The sequence below is a fragment of the Zalophus californianus genome, chromosome 1 (assembly GCF_009762305.2).
Source record: "Zalophus californianus isolate mZalCal1 chromosome 1, mZalCal1.pri.v2, whole genome shotgun sequence".
Lineage (NCBI taxonomy): Eukaryota > Metazoa > Chordata > Mammalia > Carnivora > Otariidae > Zalophus > Zalophus californianus.
The window spans coordinates 87,337,451-87,356,349 of record NC_045595.1 but is presented as its reverse complement, the minus strand read 5'-3'; the positions used below and the strand labels follow the sequence as shown (position 1 = coordinate 87,356,349).

At 40.1% G+C, this 18,899-nt stretch overlaps 1 protein-coding gene across 7 annotated transcripts in view; it reads left to right on the top strand.

Moving 5' to 3' along the window:
* The window catches only part of PIK3R4 (phosphoinositide-3-kinase regulatory subunit 4), a 90,740-nt gene that overhangs the window by 67,843 nt on the left and 3,998 nt on the right, over positions 1 to 18,899 (top strand). For 6 of the 7 annotated variants that reach the window (XR_003518329.1, XM_027585641.1, XM_027585642.1 and 3 more), the window contains exons 14-16: positions 8,739 to 8,903; positions 14,461 to 14,672; positions 17,100 to 17,231. Coding sequence is in view for 6 of the 7 variants with exons in the window: in XM_027585641.1 (XP_027441442.1) it covers positions 8,739 to 8,903; positions 14,461 to 14,672; positions 17,100 to 17,231 (509 nt within the window). In the remaining variant the exon portion in view is untranslated. Of the gene's footprint in view, positions 1 to 8,738; positions 8,904 to 14,460; positions 14,673 to 16,948; positions 16,993 to 17,099; positions 17,232 to 18,899 lie in introns of those variants that run through there. The other variant, XM_027585644.1, reaches the window with a different exon arrangement.

The following is an 18,899-nucleotide window of genomic DNA, read 5'->3' as shown; positions in this document are numbered from 1 at the left end:
TGGTGTATAGGAATGCCACTGATTTCTGTGCATTGATTTTTTAGCCTGCTACTTGACTGAATTCCTGTATGAGTTCTAGCAGTTTTGGGGTGGAGTCTTTTGGGTTTTCCACATACAGTATCCTATCATCTGCAAAGAATGAGAGTTTGACTTCCTCTTTGCCGATTTGGATGCCTTTGATTTCTTTTTGTTGTCTGATTGCTGTGGCTAGGACTTCTAATACTATGTTGAATAGCAGTGGTAATAGTGGACATCCCTGCCACGTTCCTGACCTTAGGGGAAAAGCTCTTAGCTTTTCCCCATTGAGAATATTCGCTGTAGGTTTTTCATAGATGGCTTTTATGATATTGAGGTATGTATCCTCTATCTCTATACTCTGAAGAGTTTTGATCAAGAAAGGATGCTGTCCTTTGTCAAATGCTTTTTCTGCATCTATTGAGAGGATCATATGATTCTTGTTCTTCTTTTGTTAATGTATTGTATCACGTTGATTGATTTGCGGATGTTGAACCATCCTTGCAGCCCAGGGATAAATCCCACTTGGTCGTGGTGAATAATCCTTTTAATGTACTGTTGGATCCTATTGGCGAGTATTTTGGTGAGAACTTTTGCATCCATGTTCATCAAGGATATCGGTCTGTAATTCTCCTTTTTGATGGGGTCTTTGTCTGGTTTTGGGATCAAGGTAATGGTGGCCTCATAAAATGAGTTTGGAAGTTTTCCTTCCATTTCTATTTTTTGGAACAGTTTCAGGAGAATAGGTATTAATTCTATTTTAAATGTTTGATAGAATTCCCCTGGGAAGCCATCTGGCCCTGGGCTTTTGTTTGTTGGGAGATTTTTGATGACTGCTTCAATTTCCTTAGTGGTTATAGGTCTGTTCAGGTTTTCTATTTCTTCCTGGTTCAATTTTGATAGTTGATACATCTCTAGGCATGCACCCATTTCTTCCAGGTTATCTAATTTGCTGGCATAGAGTGCTCATAATATGTTCTTAGAATTGTTTGTATTTCTTTGGTGTTGGTTGTGATCTCTCCTCTTTCATTCATGATTTTGTTGATTTGGGTCATTTCTCTTTTCTTTTTGATAAGTCTGGCCAGGGGTTTATCAATCTCGTTAATTCTTTCAAAGAACCAGCTCCTAGTTTCGTTGATCTGTTCTACTGTTCTTTTGGTTTCTAGTTCATTGATTTCTGCTCTGATCTTTATGATTTCTCTTCTCCTGCTGGGTTTAGGCTTTATTTGCTGTTCTTTCTCCAGCTCCTTTAGGTGTAGGGTTAGGTTGTGTATTTGAGACCTTTCTTGTTTCTTGAGAAAGGCTTGTATTGCTATATACTTTCCTCTCAGGACTGCCTTTGCTGTATCCCAAAGATTTTGAACAGTTGTGTTTTCATTTTCATTGGTTTCCATGCATTTTTTTAATTCTTCTTTAATTTCCTGATTGACCCATTCATTCTTTAGTAGGATGCTCTTTAGCCTCCATGTATTTGAGTTCTTTCCGACTTTCCTCTTGTGACTGAGTTCTAGTTTCAAAGCATTGTGGTCTGAAAATATGCAGGGAATGATCCCAATCTTTTGGTACCAGTTGAGACCTGATTTGTGACCTAGGATGTGATCAATTCTGGAGAATGTTCCATGGGTACTAGAGAAGAATGTGTATTCCGTTGCTTTGGGATGGAATGTTCTGAATATGTCTGTGAAGTCCATTTGGTCCAGTGTGTCATTTAAAGTCTTTATTTCCTTGTTGATCTTTTGCTTAGGTGATCTGTCCATTTCAATCAGGGGGCTGTTAAAGTCCCCCACTATTATTCTATTGTTGTCAATGTGTTTCTTTGCTTTGGTTATTAATTGCCTTATATAATTGGCTGCTCCCATGTTCGGGGCATAGATATTTACAACTGTTAGATCTTCTTGTTGGATAGACCCTTTAAGTAGGATATAGTGTCCTTCCTCATCTCTTATTACAGTCTTTGTTTTAAAATCTAATTTGTCTGATGTAAATATTGCCACCCCAGCTTTCTTTTGGTGTCCATTAGTATGGTAAATGGTTTTCCACCCCCTCACTTTCAATCTGGGGGTGTCTTTGGGTCTAAAATGAGTCTCTTGCAGACAGCATATTGATGGGTCTTGTTTTTTAATCCAATCTGATAGCCTGTGTCTTTTGATTGGGGCATTTAGCCCATTTACATTCAGGGTAACTATTGAAAGGTATGAATTTAGTGCCATGGTATTGCCTGTAAGGTGACTGTGACTGTATATTGTCTGTGTTCCTTTCTGATCTATGCTGCTTTTAGGCTCTCCCTTTGCTTAGAGGACCCCTTTTAATATTTCTTGGAGGGCTGGTTTCGTGTTTGCAAATTCCTTTAGTTTTTGTTTGTCCTGGAAGCTTTTTATCTCTCCTTCAATTTTCAATGAGAGCCTAGCTGGCTATAGTATTCTTGCCTGCATATTTTTCTTGTTTAGTGCTCTGAAGATATCTTGCCAATCCTTTCTGGCCTGCCACGTCTCTGTGGATAGGTGTGTTGCCAATCTAATAATTCTACCATTGTAGGTTACATATCTCTTCTCCCGAGCGGCTTTCAGGATTTTCTCTTTGTCTCTGAGACTCCTAAGTTTTACTATTAGATGTCGGGGTGTTGACCTATTATTATTGATTTTGAGAGGGGTTCTCTGTGCCTCCTGGATTTTGATGCCTGTTTCCTTCCCCACATTAGGAAGTTCTCTGCTATTATTTGCTCCAGTATACCTTCTGCCCCTCTCTCTCTTTCTTCTTCTTCTTGGATCCCAATTATTCTAATGTTGTTTTGTCTTATCGTATCGCTTATCTCTCGAATTCTGCCCTCGTGATCCTGTAGTTGTTTCTCTTTTTCTCAGCCTCTTTATTTTCCATCATTTGGTCTTCTCTATCACTGTTTCTCTCTTCTGCCTCATTTATCCTAGCAGTTAGTGCCCCCATTTTTGATTGCACCTCATCAATAGCCTTTTTGATTTCGACTTGGTTAGATTTTAGTTCTTTTATTTCTCCAGAAAGCGTTTCTCTAATAACTTCCACGCTTTTTTCAAGCCCAGCTAGTATCTTTAAAGTCATGATTCTGAACTCTAGGTCTGACATCGTACTAATGTCCGTATTGAGTAGGTCCCTGGCTGACGGTACTACCTCTTGTTGAGGTGATTTTTTTCGTCTTGTCATTTTGTCCAGAGGAGAATAGATGAATGAGAGAACAAAATGCTAACAGGTTTACAACGTCCCCAGCAAATATACTGTATACAAATCAGAAAAGACCTGCAACCAGGGGAAAAGAAAGGGAAGGAAAGAAAAAAGAAAGAGAGAAAAAAAAAAACAAAAAACCAAAAACGGAACACTACAAAAAAAGCAGGATATGATCAAATATGATCAGGCTAGTGCATAGATCAGTGCCACACACTATATTTTGGGCGTATTCTGGTCTGTTAGAAAAAAGTGCCTCCTAAAATTTTAAAGGAAGAAAGACATATATGTACAAAATAAGGGTTGATACAATGAAGGGATGGAAGATGACTGTAAAGATGAAAATTATAAAAGATTTTATAAAAGGAATTGATAAGTTGTTTGAAAAAAGAAAGAAGATTTAAAAAAAAAAAAGAAAAAAGGGAGAGAATGTGATCAGGCAGGAGACTAGAACCAAGCCATACACTAGTGATTTAGGGTATATTTTGATCTGTTAGAAGAAACTCTATCTCAAAATTTTAAAGAGAGAACAACTTATATATATATGCCAAAAATAAGGGTAACTACTATGAAGGGATAAAAATATTACTCTAAAAATGAAAAATAAAAAATGTTTTTTTTAAAAAGGGGATTGATAAGATGTTGGTTGAAAAAGGGAAAAAGAAAAATTAAAAAAAAACAGTTAAAAAAATTAACTTTGATGAACTAGTGAATCATGGTAAAAAAAAAAGCCATGAATTCTATGTGCAGTATTCCCCTAGCGCTGGAGTTCTCCCTTTCTCCTTGATTGGTAAACTTGGTCTTGGCTTGCTGGCTGTTCGTGCTGATCTTCTGGGGGAGGGGCCTGTTGCCGTGGTTCCCACATGTCTTTTCCGGAGGCTGAATTGCCCCGCCCTTGTCTGTCTGGGCTAAGCAAGCTGCTCGGGTTTGCCCTCAGGAGCTTTCGTTCCTTGCAAGCTCTCGGTACAGCTTTGGAGGACCAGGGCGAAAATGGTGGCCTCCCAATCTCCACCCGGAGTAGCTGAGAACTCGGGGCCCCGCTCCTCAGTGCGCCCCCAGAGAAAAGCAGTCACTCCCGTCTCCCCGGTCTCCGGCTGCTCTCCGTGCTCACCCGGCCTGTGACTGAGCGTTTCTATCTCTGGCACCCGACCCCGTGTGGAGTCTCCAAACCCAGCAGATCCCTGCGGTGCGCTCCCGCGCCGCTCCTCCCCGGGACAAAAGGGAGTCTCCCCGGCTCTGTCGTTTGTTGGGTCCCTGCTGGAGGAGCAGTGGCCTGACTGGGCCGTGGATCACAGTTTATGGCAACCCCGAGCTGAGAGCCCACGCCTCGGCTCTGTCTCTGCAGCCGGCTTCCCCGCTCCGATACCTGGGAGCTCTGCCACACACAGGCACCCCCGGTCTTTCTGTGACCCCGAGGGTCCTGAGACCACACTGTCCCGGGAGGATTCCACTCTCCGCTTAGGCACTGTAGCAGCGTCCCTCAGCGGAGCCAACTTCTAAAAGGTCCAATTTTGTGCCCCGCGACTCTTATCACTTGCCAGAAGCAGCTGACGGAGGCCCTCTCCCCCGCCGTCTGTCCTCCCGAATATCGCCTTGGATTCACTTCTCCACACGTCCTACCTTCCAGTAATAGGTCGCTTCTCTGTTCAGAGAGTTGTTGCTATTCTGCTCTTTGATCTCCTGTTTTTTTTTTTTTTTTAAGATTTTATTTATTTATTTGAGAGAGAGAGAATGAGAGATAGAGAGCACGAGAGGGAAGAGGGCCAGAGGGAGAAGCAGACTCCCCGCCGAGCAGGGAGCCCGATGCGGGACTCGATCCCGGGACTCCAGGATCATGACCTGAGCCGAAGGCAGTCGCTTAACCAACTGAGCCACCCAGGCGCCCTGATCTCCTGTTGAGTTCGTAGGTGTTCAGAATGGTTTGATCCTTATTCAGCTGAATTCCTGAGACCAGACGAAATCTAGGTCTCCTACTCCTCCACCATCTTGCTCCGCCCCTCCAGATTCTTTTTATTTTGAAGTATTCCCCATAGTTTGTTTTTGTGTCCCTTGCCTCAGGAGACATAGCTAGAAAAATGTTGCTATGGCCCATGTCCAAGAGATGTACTTTAGATTCAAAGACACAAATTGGTTGAAAGTAAAAGGATACACCATGTAAACAGTACCTAAAAGAGAGCTGGAGCAGTTATATTAATATTGGACAAAATAAACTTTTAAGACAAAAATTGCTACTACAGATAAATAAGTGACATTTTATAATGATAGAAGAGCCAGTGCATCAGGAAAACATAACAATTGCAAACACGTGCACCTGATAACACATCCCCCAGATGAACCAAAAACTGAGAGAATTGAAGGCAAAAGTAAGATAATTCAATAGTAGTTGAGACTTTAATACTCTGCTTTCAGTATGGATAGAACAAGTAGGCATAAGGTCAACAAAGGAAATAGAAGATTTGATCAACAGTACAAACTAACCAGATCTAAAGATTTTAATAGAATACTCCACGCAGCAGTAGCAGAATAAAAATTCTTTTCAAGTGAACATGGAACACTTTCCAGATTAAACCATATATGAGGCCATAGAACAAGCCCCAGTAAATTTAAAAGCATTGAAACATCAACATGTATGTTCTCCAACCACAGTGGAATGAAACTAGATATCAATAACAGAAAGGTTTGAGAAATTGACAAATATGTGGAGATTAAACACCACATGGCTAAATAACCAGTGGTTCATGAAAATGAAAACACAACATGCCAAAACTTACGGAAAGCAGCTAAAGGAGTGTTTAGAGAGAAATTTATAGCTGTAAACATCTATATTTAAAAAGAAAGATCTTAAATCAATTAACTTAGCCTTCACCTTAGGAAACTAGTAAAAGAAGAGCAAAGTAAACCCAAAGCAAGTAGAAGGAAGGACATAATAAAGACTAAAGGGGAAATAAAGAAAAATCAACAAAAGGAAAGGTTTATTCTTTGGAAAGATCAAAATTGTTAAACTTTTTCTTCAGTAACCAGTATAAAAAAGAAAGGACTGAAATTACGAAAATTAGGAATGAGAGAGGAGTATTACTACTGACATGATAAGTAATAAAAGGAATTATGACAAAAATACTATGAACAATTGTATGTCAACAAATAACCTAGATGAAATGGACAAATTCCAAGGAGACGTAAGCTGTCAAAAAATGACTCAAGAAGAGGGACGCCTGGGTGGCTCAGTTGGTTAAGCATCTGCCGTAGGCTCAGGTCATGATCCCAGGGTCCTGGGATCGAGCCCCGCATGGGTCTCCCTGCTCAGTGGGGAGCCTGCTTCTCCCTCTCCCCGTGCATACCTTCCATGTGCTTAGCCTTCGTTAGCCTACAGTTGGGCAAAATCATTTAACACAAGGCCTATTTTATAATAAAGCATTGAATATCTCATGTAATTTGTTGAATACCGAAAGAAAAACAGAATGGTTCATAATGGTTGTAAATATGTTGGTTTTTTACCCTTGTGATCACATGGCTGCCTGGGAGTTGCGGCTCACTGCTGCTGGTCAGCATTATGAGTAGATTGTATGGCGTGTCCTAGCAAGGAAAAGATCAAATTCAAAGTTTAAAGTACGTTTCAACTGAATGCCTGTTGCTTTCATACCATCATAAAGTTGAAAAATGTAAGTCAAGGACCATCTATAGTTGTCAGGAGCTGGGAGGAACAGAGGATTTGGGGAGTGACTGCTGATGTATACGGGGTTTCTTTTTGGGGTGATATAAAGGTTCTTGAATTACATAATGATAATGGTTACAAAACTTAGTGACTACACTATCAATCTCTTTAAAAGAGTGAATTTCATGATAGGTAAATTATATCTCAGTATTAAAAGAGAGGGGGAGAGAGCAAACAAATGCAAGAGACCCTGCAATACTGGTATTCCTTTCTCTCCCAGTGCCTTCTGCCTGGTTCTCTTTACTCATTTACCATACTGGTTGGGTCCTGTAGGCACTATGTTTGAGAAATGTGTCCAAAGACTTATACACAGATATTTACAGCAGCATTATTCATAATAGCTAAAAGGTAGAAACAAATGTTCATCAGCTGATGAATGGATAAAGAAAATGTGGTATTTCCTCGAATGGAATAATATTTGGCTATAAAAACGAATGGATGAACCTTGAAAACACTATGTTAAGTGAAAGAAGCCAGATACAAAAGGCAACATGTAATATATGACTGTGTCCATATGATCTCCAGAATAGGCAAATTCATAGAAAAGAAAATTTGTTTCCAGGGGCTGGCAGGAGAGGAAAATGAGGAGTGAAGGCTAATGGATGTGAGGTAGGTTTCTTTTTTGGGTTTCTTAGGAATGATGAAAATGTAGAATTAGATAGCGATGATCTATGCAGAATTCTGTTAACATACTAAAAATCATGGAATTATACACTTTAAAATATTATTCCTGATGGTATTGTGTCCCAACAAAGCTGTGATTAAGAAAAAGTGAACTAGAGAGTAATGATTAATAAAAAGAAAATACAACATATCATTCCATATTTATTTAAAAAGCAAATATGACTATATTATAATATGCATAGAAAACCCTTTGGAATGTTATATAACAAAATGTAAATAGTGTTTCTGGATAATAGAATTATAAATGTTTTTACTTTTCCATATTTTCTGTAGTTTTAATTTTTTGTAGTATGTATTAGCTTGTATAATAAAATGAAACAAACAGAAAAGATGGAGATGAATAAATTTGGTGATTAGGTAGGGGCTTGTGATCTTTCAGAAGTATGGCCCTGTAGAAGGATGAGTATGCACCTTATGAAGGGGAGGTACTGAAGGTATTGAAAGAGGGAATTGGTGATCATGGGAGGCATCATGTGTAGTTCATATGTTGAAGAAGTTTGGCAGTGAATTTGAGAAAGGGAAGTAGACAGCTTGAGAGGTCAGCATGTATGTGGGAGAGACTGAATATTACAATAAATATTTTGCATTTATGAGTATTTTATTATTTACATATTATTTGAGCTTCTCTGTGTTCCAAGTAGAGAAGTTAGGGCAGTCCTGTTCTGTAGATGAGTAAACTGATAACACAGCAGGGTAAGTGGCTTGACCGAGGTCATATGGGTGGTCAGTACTGGAACTCAGGTCTTTCACTCCAAAGCCAGTGCTTTTCCTGCTGTGGTCAGGCTGCATCCTAGGATTTACAGAATTACTGAAGGGTGCAAGAATAGGGCTTAAGGTATTGCAAGAGTGGAAGGAGACCTGGATGAGGACAACTGAATGGGAGCTCCAATTGTAAAGGAGGATGGACAGTCTTTCTGTGATAGAAGTGTGTGGGGATGGCCATTTGAAAATATAAGAAAAGATTTTGTGCCAGTGCTTTTGAGCAGAATTCTAAGGTTTGTTAGAACAAGGAGGTGAAACAGACCTCAAAGAAGTAATTTTGTTGGTTAATAGCCATGTGGATATTTACTTAATGATAGCAATAGTAATGCTTTTATGGTCATTGCAGAAATGCATTCTGTTTTCTTTCGTGCAGATCTACTCTTACATACAGCCGAATTGGAGGACGTGTCAAGACGCTTACATTCTGCCAGGGGTCCCACTACTTAGCCATTGCGTCTGATAATGGTGCCATCCAGCTTCTTGCGATTGAAGCTTCTAAGCTGCCCAAGTCTCCTAAGATTCAGCCTCTGCAAAGCAGGTATCTATCTTTTGTGTTTTTTTAAACTGCATTTAGTGCACTAGGGTAATTTAATCCTACCTTGCCAGTGTAGTTTGGATCAACTGAGGGCCTATTAGATTGTACTTCTTTTTTTTAGCACATAAAATAAATAAAACTCTGTTTTCAGCTCAAACCTGTCACATGCAGTTAGTTTCAGAAAGCTATGTCTGCGTATCTTTCCTCCGAAAGGTCAGAAGGGCGGCTTTGAACTTGCAGCTCATCCCAGTCTGGAATCTGTTTGAATAACCTAATTATCAGTTGCATCTTCTGTCTCAGCTGTGAAAAGCACAACTCTGGCTTGTTGATTTTGAGAATGTGAATGTTCTTCATTAAAGAAAACTCAAAATGTTGTCAGCATTTTGTCACTTGGCATTAAAATGTCTGAAGGGGATGGGAACATGGAGTGCTGCTTTTAGTCAAATGATTTGCTTATCATTGTAAAACAAAATACTGGCTTTAAAAAAAAATTTATTGTTATGTTAATCACCATACATTACATCATTAGTTTTGGGTGTAGTGTTCCATGATTCATTGTTTGTGCATAACACCCAGTGCTCCACGCAGAACGTGCCCTCTTTAATACCCATCACCAGGCTAACCCATCCCCCCACCCCGCTCCCCTCTAGAACCCTCAGTTTGTTTTTCAGAGTCCGTCGCCTGTCATGGTTGGTCTCCCCCTCCGATTTCCCCCCCTTCATTCTTCCCCTCCTGCTGTCTTCTTCTTCTTTTATATATTGCATTATTTGTTTCAGAGGTACAGATCTGTGATTCAACAGTCTTACACAATTCACAGCACTTACCGTAGCACATATCTTCCCCAATGTCCATCACCCACCCACCCCATCCCTCCCACCCCCCACCACTCCAGCAACCCTCAGTTTGTTTCCTGAGATTAAGAATTCCTCATATCAGTGAGGTCATATGATACATGTCTTTCTCTGATTGACTTATTTCACTCAGCATAACACCCTCCAGTTCCATCCATGTCGTTGTAAATGGCAAGATCTCATTCCTTTTGATGGCTGCATAATATTCCATTATGTATATATACGACATCTTCTTTATCCATTCATCTGTCGATGGACATCTTGGCTCTTTCCACAGTTTGGCTATTGTGGACATTGCTGCTATAAACATCGGGGTGCACGTACCCCTTCGGATCACTACATTTGTATCTTTGGGGTAAATACCCAGTAGTGCAATTGCTGGATCGTATGGTAGCTCTATTTTCAACTGTTTGAGGAACCTCCATACTGTTTTCCAGAGTGTTTGCACCAGCTTGCATTCCCACCAACAGTGTAGGAGGGTTCCCCTTTCTCCACATCCCCGCCAACATCTGTCATTTCCTGACTTGTTAATTTTCTGGCTGGTTTTATTTAAGAATTTCCTTCACTTCTTACAAATTGTGGTTACCCACAGATTAAACACAGGGTAAGACATTTAAAGATAAAGCAGAACAAGTTTTCAACTGACCAGTATGTGCTGCACACCGAGGATTCCAAATACAAATAAGATATATTAGGCTCTCTAAGACACTACAGTCTAAGGGAAGAAGCAGACCAGTTAACAGATGATTTCAGTTGCAGTGTGATCATGTGCCCATGTTATAGGGATGCGGGGAGCCAGCTTGCAGGGGTTAGGGAAGAAGGCCTGGAGGAGGGGAGACCAGATGTGAGTTAGCTAGCCAAAGCAGGGTGGTCGAGAAGGACATGGCAGGCAGAAGGGGTAGATCCCACAGGAGGAAAGCAGAATGAGCGGATTTGTATACTTTCGTGGATTATAAGACACAGCGGTTGGGGTAACTAAGGAAGGAAAGGATGTATGTTGGATCATCTAGGATATATTTATTGTTTATATATTATTTGTAATTTTGTTTTGCCTTTGCAATGAAAAATATGCGTTATGTTTAACACATTCACTGAACAGATTTGGGCAGCTTTTGTTTAGGACATTATATATTGTTTTTGACTGAAGAATACCTGCTGGTTTTCTTTACAATTGTTTCAGCAGAGGATGACTGTACAACAGTATAACTGTTGAGTTCCGTGGACCTTAACCAACAGCTGTTGGCAGATTGTGTCGTGTGACGGCTGTGCTGGCAGGACACACACACAGACGTGCACATTCCTCCTATAGGTACCTCATAGCTGATGGCACTTTCTACTATGAATGTTACTGTCTTTACCCTAAGCAAACATGGACTTTGTAGATTGGGAGATTGTGCCAGAACAGTTTTTCACTCTAGATTTCATTCTGTCTGATAGCAGTTGCTCCAAAGAAACCTTGCCTGAGTCTTTATGTTTGCTTCATTCAGTTGGATCAACTGTTGTCATGCCTTTTTTTTTTTTTTTAAAGATTTTATTTATTTATTCATGAGAGACAGAGGGAGAGAGAGAGGGAGAGAGAGAGAGATAGAGAAGCAGAGGGTGAAGCAGGCTCCCAAGGAGCAGGGAGCCCGATGTGGGACTCGATCCTAGGACCCTGGGATCATGACCTGAGCCGAAGGCAGACGCTTAACCATCTGAGCCACCCAGGCGCCCTGTCATGCCTCTTAATAATTAGAATTTATAGCACCTTTTCACATTTTATTTGGCATTTGGACTTTGCATCATCCCTCTAGGGGAAATACAGTCAGTATTAGAATGTTTGTAAATATAGTTGTTTATCGAAGACACAGAGGCCAGCAAACTATAGCCTGCGGTATGGGCCCATAAGCTAAGAACAATTTTTGCATTTTTAAAAGACTGTAAAAAAATGAATATGCAATAGAGATATGTGACTTGCAAAGCCTAAAATATTTACTCTCTGGCTCATTACAGAAAATGTTTGCTGACTCTTGATCCAAGAGCTAAAACTAAAATAATGTGTGCTGCAAAAGCATGATATATACTGATCAGGGAGGCTGGCCAATATGTTTATGAATTCTTTTTAGTTTAAAAATGCCTCAGCTTGAAAAAAATAGGCATACCCATATAATGGAATAAAAAGGAATCAGTGTTATTTTATTACTTTTATTGTCAGTAATGAAAGGAATAAACTATGGATGAACGCAACAACCAATGAATCCTAAATCCTTTTTGCTAACAAAAGAAGTCAGACCTAAAAGGCCATTTATTGTATGTTTTCAACTGTGTGACATTCTGGAAAACATAAAATTGTAGGGAGGAATTGAGATCAGTGGTAGTCACAGGTTGGGGATGGGGTAGGAGTTGACTACAAAGGGGCTGCACAAGATAATTTTGGGGGTGTGGACTTGTTCTGTGTGGTTCTGTGGTAGAAGATCCATGGCTGTGCATCTGTCATAACACACAGAACTGTATACCACAAAGAGTGACTTTTACTCTAAGTTTAAAAAAAAAAAAACCCAGATACAGGATGAAAGGTAGAATGCAGTCTAAAATCAGTCTACTTATTATACAGAGGAAGCATATAGTCACACTGAAGAGTGTGGGCGATAAAGGAGCCAACCTAATACCTTTGGAACACAGTGGTTTAGTTGGACACTGCAAGGCAAATGACAGAAGGAACTGAACTCAAACACTGTGTTCTAGTTGGTTGTTCACAGGAATATAGTTTATCAATTCCAAAACCACTTTAATTGTATACTAAGGTTGAACAATAGGTAATTATGTAAGTAATGAGAGCCAGGTTTCTCACTGCTGAAGAAAGAAGAAATTCATATTACAAATAGGAAAAGGGGATGGCTAGAATGAACCCTGGTGCTGGATAGATATCAATATGGACTCAGTATTGGGGTGCCTGGGTGGCTCAGTCATTAAGCATCTGTCTTCGGCTCAGGTCATGATGCCAGGGTCCTGGGATTGAGCCCCACATCGGGCTCCCTGCTCGGTGGGAAGCCTGCTTCTCCGTCTCCCACTCCGCCTGCTTGTGTTCCCTCTCTTGCTGTTGCTCTCTCTGTGTCAAATAAATAAAATCTTTAAAAAAAAGTATGGACTCAGTATCAATATGGACTCATGATACATGTATATGCATATGTATATATATGTGTATGTTTGTATACATATGCACACATACACATAAAAAGATACTGAAGTACAGATAATATGTGTAGGCATGAGTGTCGTATCTATATTTTCTAGCTCTGGCCATTGAGAGGGACTGGAGCAGGGACAGCCCCTCATAGCAATGAACACTTAACACACACAGACTTTGGTTTTTAAACACCATTCTCCCAGGCACCTGGGTGGCTCAGTCGGTTGAGCATCTGACTCTTGATTTTGGCTCAGGTCATGATTCTCAGGGTCATGGGATTGAGCCCTGTGTCAGGCTCTGTGCTCAGCAAGATGCTTGATATTCTCTTCTCTCTCTCTCTAATAAATAAATCTTTAAATACCATTCTCCCATAAAAGGAACCAGGGCTCCTTGGAGAACTGGTCGATTCCAGGGCTGGGCAGTGAAAATACAAGATGAGTCTTGAGTATATTGTGATGCCAGAAAGTTAGGAAGTGGTTCAAAAAAGCATATTGAAAGGGCATTGGAGCCAACCTGAGAGAGCTTTCTGTGGCCAAAATTGGAACAACTTGAGCAACAAAACAGTAATAATACTATTACAACTCAGAGAATAAAATAAATATCCATGAGTCCATACTGATATAAATAAGTAAATGAATAAATAAAATTAATGGGGGAAGAAGTGACAATTCTTCTTTATAGAAAAATTCTAATCAGTAAGTATAGAAGGAATGAGGGAAATAGTGACCATTAGAACACCACACCTATGATCTATCAAAGGATCCTAAAATTTGTTGACAAAACTTTAAGCAGAAACGGGATTTTTATATGGTCTCAAAAGTATTTGCCCTAAAGATTAGGAAGTTATAAATGGAAAGATAATTTTACAGTAGTTATAAATGGAAAAATAATTTTACAGTGGAAAATCTTGGTAGACACCACCTTAGCCAGATGATTAAGGTTAACATCACCACTAATATGTTCTAATTAATATCAGGTACCTCCTCATAAATGCACTGAGAAGGATTTTATTTTGTGGTCTTCCAATAAGGCATAAACTGAGAACACATGGGCAAACCCAAATGGAGGGACATTCTCTAAAATAACCAGTAGTCTTGAAAAATGTCACAGTCGTGAAGGACAATCAAAGGCTAGGGACAGATAGAGACATGACAACTAAATGTTATGTGGTATCTTGTTTTGGATCCTGGAACAGTAAAAGGACATGAGTGGAAAGCTAATAAAAATCTGATTATGTTCTATATTTTACTAGTATTGTACCAAGGTTAATTTCTTAGTTTTGATAAATTTTTTATGGTTATGGTAGGGTATTAACATGAGGGGAGCTAGGTGAAGGATATACAAGAATTCTCTGTACTATTTTTGCAACTCTTCTGTAAGTTTGAAGTTATTTTAAAAAATGCCTCAGGTATCAGTGGCTTGATGGGGCAGCGTTGTTATTTCTTGACTATGGTTAGAATATAAATTCATCTTAAATAGAGGCTGGTGCTATGTTTTCAGTGACCAGAAAAGTCTTTACCTTTTGCTTTGTGTATTTCTTTAGAATTCTAGACCAGAAGGACGATGGCTGTGTCGTGGATATGCATCACTTCAACTCCGGGGCACAGTCCGTTCTGGCCTATGCCACTGTGAATGGCTCTCTAGTTGGTTGGGACCTCAGGTCTTCAAGCAATGCGTGGACACTAAAGCATGATCTGAAGTCAGGCCTCATCACTTCCTTTGCTGTGGACATCCACCAGTGCTGGCTCTGCATTGGTGAGCTGACTTCAAAGTCATTGACTGGGTTGCGAATGCCACTGATACCTGGAATTGCCTTCTTGTAGAAGTTTTTTCCTTTTTCTTTATTGATAATTCTCTCTCTCTCTCTCTCTCTTTTTTCTTTTTGGAGAGGAAGAGCACGGGGGTGGTGGTGGGGAAAGGAGAGAGAGAGGGAGAATCTCAACCAGGCTCCACGCTCCGCTCAGAGCCCGACACAGGGCTCAGTCTGACCACCCTGAGATCATGACCTGAGCCAAAACCAAGGCACCTTCCCCATCTCCCTTTTTTTTTTAAGTGATTATTATGTTACAACCACTTCCAATTTAATTTTTTTCATTTAAAAAAAAAAAAAAGGATTTGAAAGGTATCAGTATCCCAATGCATAAAAGTTTCCTTTTTCTCTTTGTTCTTAAATGAGCCTCTTTATAATCATTATAGTGATCAGATTTGGGGCCATTCTGTTATCCTGCAAGGGAAGCAGCAGGCTTGGTTTATGGATGAGAGCATTTGAGTTTGGGCAGACTTGGTTTCAAATTCCAGTAACCCCAGGCAAGCTGCATAACTCCTCTGAGTGTTAGGATCCTCATCTTCAAATGGGGCTAATCCTTTCAAGGGCTGCTCTGAGGATTTAATGAGGTAAAAGCATCCATCACAGGGGGCCTGGTACTGGAGAAGAGCTAAACATCGGTTTATTGCCCTATTATTCCTTCTTGCCTCCCTTTCTTAAAGGCTGAAGGTGTATCATGTGATCTTGCTGGCTGCTTTTCTGTTTTAGTTTCACGTTTTACCCTCATAAGGCTTTGAACCTGCCCCTTGAGAATGTATCACATCTCACTTTTTCCCATTTGCCATACTTTCTGAAGAATTATAATCTGTTGTGCTTGAATTTTGGTTTCTAGATTCCCTAACTTACATTTATGATATTAAGTATCTGCCCTTTTCTTTATTTCTTTTTATATAGTTTATATGGAATACATTGTGTTTGCCTTTTGTGTGAATAAACTGCACGGGTACAGGAAGATGTGATGCCAGGCCTATGAGTAGATATGAAACTCTGTGAGCAACTTAGTAAATGGCAGTGATGGCTCTCAGGTACCCTGATCAGTTTTGAGGGCGCTAACTACCTACGGCTGTTTGAGCCATTGTCCTGCCACTGCAGGGTGACAGAGGGACTCTGTTGCTCTTTTGCCTTTTCACACTCCCAGTATCTCCATTAAATTGGAGACCATTTGCAACGATGTGGATGGAACTAGAGGGTATTAATGGTGAGCGAAATAAGGCAATCAGAGAAAGACAATTGTCATATGATCTCACTGATATGAGAAATTCTTAATCTCAGGAAACAAACTGAGGGTTGCTGGAGTGGAGGGGGTGGGAGGGATGGGGTGGGAGGGATGGGGTGGCTGGGTGATGGAAACTGGGGAGGGTATGTGCTATGGTGAGCACTGTGAATTGTGTAAGACTGTTGAATCACAGACCTGTACCTCTGAAACTAAAAATACATTATATGTTTAAAAAAAAAAAAGAAGATAGTAGGAAGGGAGAAATAAATTGGGGGGAAATCGGTGGGGGAGACAAACCACGAGAGACTATGGACTCTGAGAAACAAACTGAGGGTCTGGGGGGGGTTGGGGGGATGGGTTAGCCTGGGGATGGGTATTAAAGAGGGCACGTTCTGCGTGGAGCCCTGGGTGTTATATGCAAACAATGAATCATGGAACACTACATCAAAAACTAATGATGTAATGTATGGTGATAAACATAACATAAAACAAAACAAAATAAATAAAATAAAAAAGTAATAAACCAGTCCAAGAATACGCTCTGTGCCTCTGTCAGGACCAGCTGTTCAGTGTCAGGGTTGGCATTATTCTTTGGGGATGGGAGGCTTCTCTGTGGGGCTTGTCATGGGCAGATGTGCAGGTACTCCAGTTTCTGCTGTGATTGGCTACCCATACCTGTTTCCAGAATCTTTTGGAGAAAAGGGCACATAGAAATGATTGATGGCTGATGATAGGTACAAAGCTGCTTGCCACTGTGGGGTTGGTAAAGTGGTCACTGAATGCCAGTAAAACATCTTTGGTGATTTAAGGCATTCTGAACATTTTGACCTATCAGATGTGGTTTTATATTTTCTCTAGACCTTTTGTTTTTTGTGTGTGCCTTTGGCAGTTAATACCGGTGTAATTAATGAATTATTCAGTTTCAATTTACATTAGACAGTTATGTAGTAGCATTGTGATGAGCACTTTATATCTTTATTTAACAACTAGAAATGCTGTGTGACACCAGGGAGGCAGCTTCATGAGAACAAAGAGTGAGTAACACATACACAAAGCTAATGCTATTATTTGTATAAATGCAACTTGATGTACTTTAATCATTATATGGTAAGCTTTTTGACTTTTTTTTTTTTCCTTTAAGGTACAAGCAGTGGTACTATGGCTTGTTGGGACATGAGGTTCCAGTTGCCAATTTCCAGTCACTGTCATCCTTCCAGGGCTCGAATCAGACGCCTCTCAATGCACCCTCTCTATCAGTCTTGGGTGATTGCAGGTAAAATGGAGGGCTGGCTTTCAGGTGTTGGGGACTTTTTTTTTTTTGAAAGTGTGTAATATCCTGCTGCCAAGACTCATATTCTTAGAGTTTTTATTTTACATGTGAACCAAATGCTTGATTTTGTTTTGTTCTGATGATGGAAGTTCCTACCACTGCTATCTCACTGTCATTTCAAATTTATTATCTTTAAAAATGATCTTATTGCTACCATTATCTTCCATTTGTTTTCTTTCTCCAATATTTTAAAGCTGCCACCATCTTCTTAGAAATCTAAGTTAGAAAACTTAACTCATCCTTGTCAGTTGCTATTTCTTGTTGATGTGTTTTTGTTGTGTTTTTTGCAAGCTTCCCTTCCGATCCCTCCCCTCATTGGACATTTGGATTTTCTTGTTGGCAGGTTTTTGAAACTTACTTTCCTTATCTGTAAAATGTGGTTAAAAATACTTTTCTAGCGGAGTTGTAAGAATTTGAGAAAACATTGTGAAGCACACAGTCTGGCATACATGTAGTGCTTGATAAATAGTAGCTCTTGTTATTCTTATGTCTTCTCATTGGTTGTCTTGCATCTAGACTCTTTGGTCCCTTCTCATACACATAGACCAGCTCGTACGCTGCTGCTGTCAAAGTCTCTGTTGCCAAATTTGATGGCCATTACTCTGCTCACCTCTCATTTGGTCAGTTGATAGTTTCCTCTTTCTGAACTACTTTCCTTACTTGACTTCAAGGACATCACTTTCTTGCTTCTCCTATTCATTGATTTGCTGCTGATTTCCCGATTTTCTTTTCTTTTTTTTTATTATTTTTTTTTTCGATTTTCTTTTAAATTGTGGCCTGCTCAACTGCCTCAGGGCTCAGTCTTTGGTCCTAAACCCTCTCCTCCTACACTAGCTTTGCTCTGTGATCTTGTCTAGTCCCATGCTTTAAATACGTTTATTCAGTTTTATAGCTACTTAAAATCTCCCCTAAGATGTCTAATAGGCACTTTAAATTTGACATGTCCAAACTGAATACTTGGTTTCTTTACCCTGAGACAAAACCATTCTTCCCACAGTATTATCCCAGTAAATGACAGCTCTTTTATGCACAGTGCTCAGGAAGAAGACTGGTGGTGTCCTTGATTCTTCTCTCTCATCTTCCTTCTAGTCCATCAGCCAATCCTCTATGGTCCTAAAATATATCCAGAATCTGACCACTTTTTACTATTTCCATCACTGTCTCCCTTATCCAAACCACCATAATCTCTTGTCCCTATTAATACACTATGCTTTAACTCCGTTTTAATCCTTACTTCTTAAGACTACTGCTCAGTACCTTCTCGTTCCAAGTTACAGCCAAACTCCTTACTAATGGCCCAGAGGCTTAATGGGTACCTCTCTGACCTTTTTTTATTGGTCAGGGTTCCAACAGGAAACTGATGGCATACTCAAGGTAGGATAATTTGAGGATTTATTTTCAAAGGAACTATTGGTGGAAGTGTGGGTGTAGAGGTATCATAAAAGCCCAATGAAATAGGGCTGGTATCCGAAGACAGGAGGGGAGGGAATGGTTACTGGAGTTTGCAGAGAAGGTGAGTAGAGAGGGCCACCTTGAGAGGAAAGGTGATTTTGACATGAGGGACACAGCCAGTCTGAGGTGAGACATTCATCTCTCCCTTTGGCCTCCTAC